At 31.1% G+C, this 6,098-nt stretch overlaps 1 protein-coding gene across 1 annotated transcript; it reads left to right on the forward strand.

Annotated features, from left to right (window-relative positions):
- Nucleotides 1-1,575: 1,575 nt before the first annotated feature.
- Nucleotides 1,576-3,668, forward strand: LOC131071787 (protein kinase PINOID 2). Its single transcript, XM_058007740.2, has 2 exons — nucleotides 1,576-2,059; nucleotides 2,747-3,668. Exons 1-2 carry the CDS (start codon nucleotides 1,689-1,691, stop codon nucleotides 3,435-3,437), a joined length of 1,062 nt encoding a protein of 353 aa, XP_057863723.2. The 5' UTR covers nucleotides 1,576-1,688; the 3' UTR covers nucleotides 3,438-3,668.
- The last annotated feature ends 2,430 nt before the right edge of the window (nucleotides 3,669-6,098 follow it).

Genomic DNA, 6,098 nt, shown 5'->3' on the forward strand with positions numbered 1-6,098 from the left:
TTTTGTCTCCCTCTTGCTCCTTTACCTTTTTCTATCCATGTCTCTCTACCACAATCTCTCTCTCTCTCTCTCTCTCTCCATAACTTTATTTACCTATATCTCCCTACCTCTCTAACTCTCTTTCTATACCCACCTTTCTTCCTATCCCTCCCCATCTCTCTACATCATCCTCTATAAATATATATCCCTCTCTCCCTCTCCCTCTCCCTCTCCCTCTTTCTATATTGAGCTATTTTTCCTTCTCTTCTTCCTCTTCTCCTCTATCTACCTCTACCTATATCTCTTCCTCTCTCTATCTTCTCTCTCTCCCTTTATCTCCCTCCCTTTCTCTCCCTCCCTATCTATCTCTCTCCATCTCTCCCTCCCTTGCTCCTTTCCTATGCACTTTATCTATCTCTATCTCATTCTCTTCCAAAATATCTCTATATCTCTCTTTTCTTTCCATATATCTCTCTCCCTCTCTCCATTCCTCTCTATTTGTCTCTCTACTTCTCTATATTTGTTAATCTCTCTCTCCCCCTATCTATATCTCCTTATATCTCTATCACTCTATCTCATCATCTATATATCTTTCTAGTTCTCCTCTCTCTTCCTCTATACCTCTCCATCTCCCTATATCATCTATCCATCTATATATATCTTGCCATCTCCCTCTTTCTATGTCTCCATCTATTTGACTCCCTCTCTATCCATGCATCTCTCTCCCTCTCCCTCCTTCTCTCTCTTCCTAGACCTATATATTTATATCTATATCTCTTTGTCTCTCTATATCTATCTCTTAATATTATCCTTTTGGTTAAGAGGTTTTGTTATAGTCATGTTAGGATCCTTGTAAGTGGATGCATAGTTGACTTAAAGTTATCACTTGTCCATTCACACATTTTTTGCACAAATAACACCATTCTCTAAATTATCTACCCATTGAAGTCATGCATTACACAAACATATATAATAATTTTTAAAAAAAAATCCACCAATTCGGCATACCCATTGCACACCAAGGTGCGATCCACGTAATTACACTGAATTTCTACAGTTTACAAATTCAGTATATTATTTTACAATTAGTGATAGGGACAGAAATGGCTATTGAATCCCGTGTCCTAATCTTTAATTGTTTTTGTATTTTATATAAAAAATAGAGTGGAAGAAGATATCGTAGTGGTTGAGCACTGGGCTCCAATGGGTCGTACTTTATCATGTTCATTCCTCATGCAATATTTTTTCACATATTATCCCCGTCCTTGAGCTATCTGTGCCTCTGAAACTATTGTCACAATTCGTACGGCAGAGGGCTTTCTTGGATTATTCAGCTTCAAAATTTGCAGATATTTTGGTATGTTATCGATGATGCCGCAGCACACAAATAAAACGCAACTTCTTTAAATTTGTGTGGCTTCAAAAATTTTAATCGTACTGGTGAAACGTCACGGACCAAGTGGGCTAAGAAACTTCTTTATTTCACGTATTTTCGCATAGATTTGATTTCACAGTGAAATCTTATCATTACCACTCTGAGCAGCTACAGCAATGGGGCCAGACAAGTGATAAAGTCTAGCTCGCAGAAAAAAAAATTCCCACTCCAATAATATGATTTGTATGTTTATATGAGTTGGGTATTTCTTGGCATTCAAGGTTTCGTTTTTCTTGTTCCTGTCGACTGGTTATCGTGAAAAGGCGAAAGAGAAATGGAAAATTCGAGAGCTTTTGTAGAAGCAGAGAAAGAGAAGGATCCGTCACAGGAATTGAGTTTAATTAGGGAAGTGGCGCAGGGACATCTGAGTAGAGTCTTTTTGGCCTTGCATCGCATGAGTAAAGAGCTCTATGCTGTGAAGGTCATGCGTAAGCCCAGTCTCTGTGAAAAAGTGGGTGCCTTTAAATTGGCGTTAAGGGAGAAGGATATCCTCTCCACTTTAGATCATCCATTCCTTCCTTCTCTCTTTACCCACTTTGAGTCTGATAATTATATCTTTCTCGCTACCAAATACTGCTCTGGAGGAGATATGAGTGTGCTCCGTCTTAGACAGCCCAATCAAACATTTTCTGTGTCGGCCACAAGGTATGTGTTCAAATGTACTCTTGCTAAGACATCAGATTTTCACAATATATAATATTTAAAAGAATAAGTTATTAGAATACATCAAATAATATTGTGTATAGGTTTTGTTTTTGGTAATTGTGAATTTTTTTAAGACGTATTGGATCAAAATCTATCATCTTTTATCAGGAAGTAAGATAAGAGAAAAGAATTGTCTTACTTTAATTTGATTCCATAGTCTTAAATCATGCACACTAAGCAACATATTAAATCTAGAAAACGTGAATCAATTATAAGTGTTTAACACTTTTAAATTTAAAAATAAGGTAGCTGAATTCGACTGTCATGTGCACAATATTACAAATCAAATAATATTTCGATTGTTCAATTTTTCATAAATTATTAGTTCATTTAACTGTTTACTCCAATAATCATCTATCCAACAAACAAGATAAACTTCACTACGCACTATCTATTCTATACTTTGCTTTCTTACATCTTAATAATATGTTATAAAATAAAAACTACTTTTAAATCTCTTGTCCACACGCAGTGCTTAAATGTTCGTTTTGAAACAATACAGATAACCGAGTTGGTGATTTTCTCCGAATTTTTGGAGCTATAATACGTTCCTTTGCGTTTATAATTATAGTGATAAACTGAAAATTTTATTTATCATCCATGGGTTTTTTCTCTGAGAATGAACAGATTCTATGCTGCTGAAGTGGTTCTTGCGCTCGAATATCTTCATAAGAAGGGGATCGTGTACAGAGATCTAAAGCCAGAAAATATACTCGTCCAAGATAGCGGTCACATTATGCTTACTGATTTCGATCTTTCCCTCCGCCTTTCTTCTATTCAGCAAAAAGAAGCTGAGAAGCTGCTTTCTAATTCCAAAGATTCCGGCGAGTGTAGCTCTCAACGGTCACATTCACTGGTGGGAACGAAGGAATACATAGCACCGGAGATTCTGTGGAGCACTGGACACGCTTTTCCGGTAGACTGGTGGTCGCTCGGAATTTTTCTGTACGAGATGGTATACGGCCGGACTCCCTTCTGCGGGGGTAACAGAAAGGAAACCTTTTACAACATTCTTTGCAAAGATCCACTCTTTACGGGACCGTTTTCCGCACTGCAAGATCTGATCGAGAAACTTCTGGTGAAGGAGCCCTCCAGAAGATTGGGGACTACCAGGGGGGCAGAAGAGGTGAAAAAACACCACTTTTTCCACGGCCTTCGATGGGAGGAATTGGAATTTGTGTCCAGGCCTCCATTAATTCCCTCAAATTTTTCTTGTGATCAGTGTTCTGTTTCTTCACAGCAGCGTGGCTTGATGCCGAATGAGAATTTCAGTGCCGATTCTCACAAGCCACAAGATTCCAGTTTCGAATTTTTTTAAATCTTCTCTGTTCTAAAATCTCCGTCAAAGATAGGCTGCCATTACAAACTTACGCAGAGCAGAACTTGTCAGTCCCACCGTACCAGATATTGTTCCTTGTTGGAAGTAATTCCCTAAGGAGACTCAAATAATTCCAAGCTCCCTTTAATGAATTTACAGCTTGATTGAGCATCATTACGTTGTATCTGATTTACTGGTTGGTGGTAGTACACCTGCTATTAACATGTGATATCTGTGCCACCAATGGAATATATTATCTCTCTTTTTAAAAGGAAATTTAGTTTATGCTTCATTTTTTAAACTCATTAAAATGTAAATTCATTTACAATGGCAATAAAAAGCGGAGTGTAATGGTACGAATCTCTGAACTTCTTTTTGTTTTTAATTTTAAATTTGATGTTCATTTATTTATACATTGAAGTATATATATTTTAAATATTTTAAATACATCTATTTAAAGAAACGTCAAATATATCAATTTAGAGTTATTTGATTTAACTTTTAACATAAGAAAGAGACATAAATTTATATTATTACTTTTCATAATTAGGTTGGTCTTTTATTTTAAAATATCATCATTTGATAATTCTAATTTTTAAAAAACAATTATTTACATCTTATTTTTCATATTTATATTTTATTACTAGCACGCTTATATTAAAATATCTATGTAAAATAGCTTAGAGATATCAAATTTCAAAATATCCAACAAATTCATAAAATAATTTGATTTTTAATTTGAAGATAATAATTGTGAAATAAACAATGATTAAAATTCATGTATGCATAGATTCAATTTAGAGCATATTTATCTATACCTACAAAGTGGGCAATAACTTTTCTTAAAATTTAGGCACCTTCAAGCTTCTATAATGCCTAAAAATTGATAATAAGAAAAGTTTACAATTAAAATTCAAAAATTTGTAAAAGTTTGATATCTTTTAACTATTGACTTTATAAAAACTTTGAACTATAAAATTAAATAAAATCTATTTAATAACATTTTAACCAAAAAAATTTAAATAGATCCTTATATAAGATTTATAAATTCCATAAGATTCAAAATCACAATCACCTCCCTTGCAATAAATTTAAAGGATTAAATAAAAAAAAAAAAAAGAACACTTTCATATTGTTTAAATCTCTTCTATTTATCAAGCCAATTATTTTTTTTAGTTTTTTTAATAGTGCGATGAGATAATTTCTTATTTCTTTTTCTTTTTTCAAGGCCTCATAATTAAATCAACTTATTTGTAATTTAATATCATTTTTTTAGCAAATTACTTTTTCCTTTCTTCTTAATAGTGTAAAATAAAAATTCAAAACAAAAACCTTTTTTCTTTTTATAAAAAATGTTTATTTTGGTAACATCAAATTTTCATTTTTATCACAATTAATTAAATATCTATTAAAATTTTCATGTGTGTATGTTAATAATGGCAAGCATAAATGACTTCAAATAGTTCACAAGAAATAGATTGCATATTTGTAGTAGGTTGTTTCTCCTATTTCCTCTCATTTTCAATGTATGGGCAAACTCCTTACTTTTTAAATTGCATGCATTTACTCCAACCACTTCTAGAGCTCCCACAATGGTTTCAACTACAATAACTAAAAGAAAAAATAAATATTGAATGGCCAAAATAAGATATTATTCTTTATTTATCCTTATGACATAAGTTTCAAAGTTTTAAAAAAAAATAACAATATTTTTTAACAAGATCTGGCAATTTGTTTGTCCTTGATCATTCATTATTTCTATCAAACTCACTTGCTATCAAATTCACTTGTAGAAATACTATGACAAATACCTCTTAAACCGTTTGAAATGGTTGCTTAGAAAAATTAATGTTGTTGATGGTTTGAATGTGGAGAAAATTATTCATATTTGTATTCCTTAATTCCTATTTTAAACAATGAAGCAATAACAACCTATCGAAACAAATAAAACAACAATATAAAGTAGAAAAAAAAATATGATTTAAAGTAGCTGAGAAAATAACATTTAAAGTAGCAAAAAATCAATACAAAATAATTGATTTAAACAAAAGAAATAAACTATTTAATTCATATTATAAATTTTACTTTTATGGATTTTTTTTTAAACAATTAAATTTCATAAAAGAGAATAATTTTATGATTTTATTCTATAATTTAAAAGTTAGCATTTTAATAGTTATTTAATAAGTCTAAAATTTGTTATTAAATTTTTTTTTAATTTTCTTGCAAATCATTTTCGTTTTTTATTTTATTTTAAAACAGTTTTAACTTTAAGAATATATTAAATATTTTTGTTATTTAAAAAAATTAAAATTAAAATATTATTTAAATTTTTATTTTTGTACTAATTGATATTGAATGACAATTTATTATCGAATATTTTAAAGGTTTTTTTCAACGGGATATCTTTATCTATGTCATTCTTATGTTTTTCAAATATAACATTTCTTTTTATTAATATAACATAATTTTTTAATATTGATAAATATTTACAATTTAACAATTTAAAATTTAATTTTTTGATGAATAGTAAGCATTTATATTAGTAAAAATAAAGTACATTATTCACAAAAAAAGTAGGGGGTACAAGATCACCCTTTAGGACTCAGATGGGCAGTGCTCGGATGAGAAAAAAACACAACATGTGCTAAGCGCAGAGAG

The sequence above is a fragment of the Cryptomeria japonica genome, chromosome 6 (assembly GCF_030272615.1).
Source record: "Cryptomeria japonica chromosome 6, Sugi_1.0, whole genome shotgun sequence".
Classification (NCBI taxonomy): domain Eukaryota; kingdom Viridiplantae; phylum Streptophyta; class Pinopsida; order Cupressales; family Cupressaceae; genus Cryptomeria; species Cryptomeria japonica.

Excerpts from the sequence above, each read along its gene's own strand:
- LOC131071787 (XM_058007740.2), top strand. The coding sequence starts at position 1,689 with ATGGAAAATTCGAGAGCTTTTGTAGAAGCAGAGAAAGAGAAGGATCCG. Across the intron at positions 2,060-2,746 it reads TTTTCTGTGTCGGCCACAAG|ATTCTATGCTGCTGAAGTGG; the intron begins GTATGTGTTCAA and ends GAGAATGAACAG.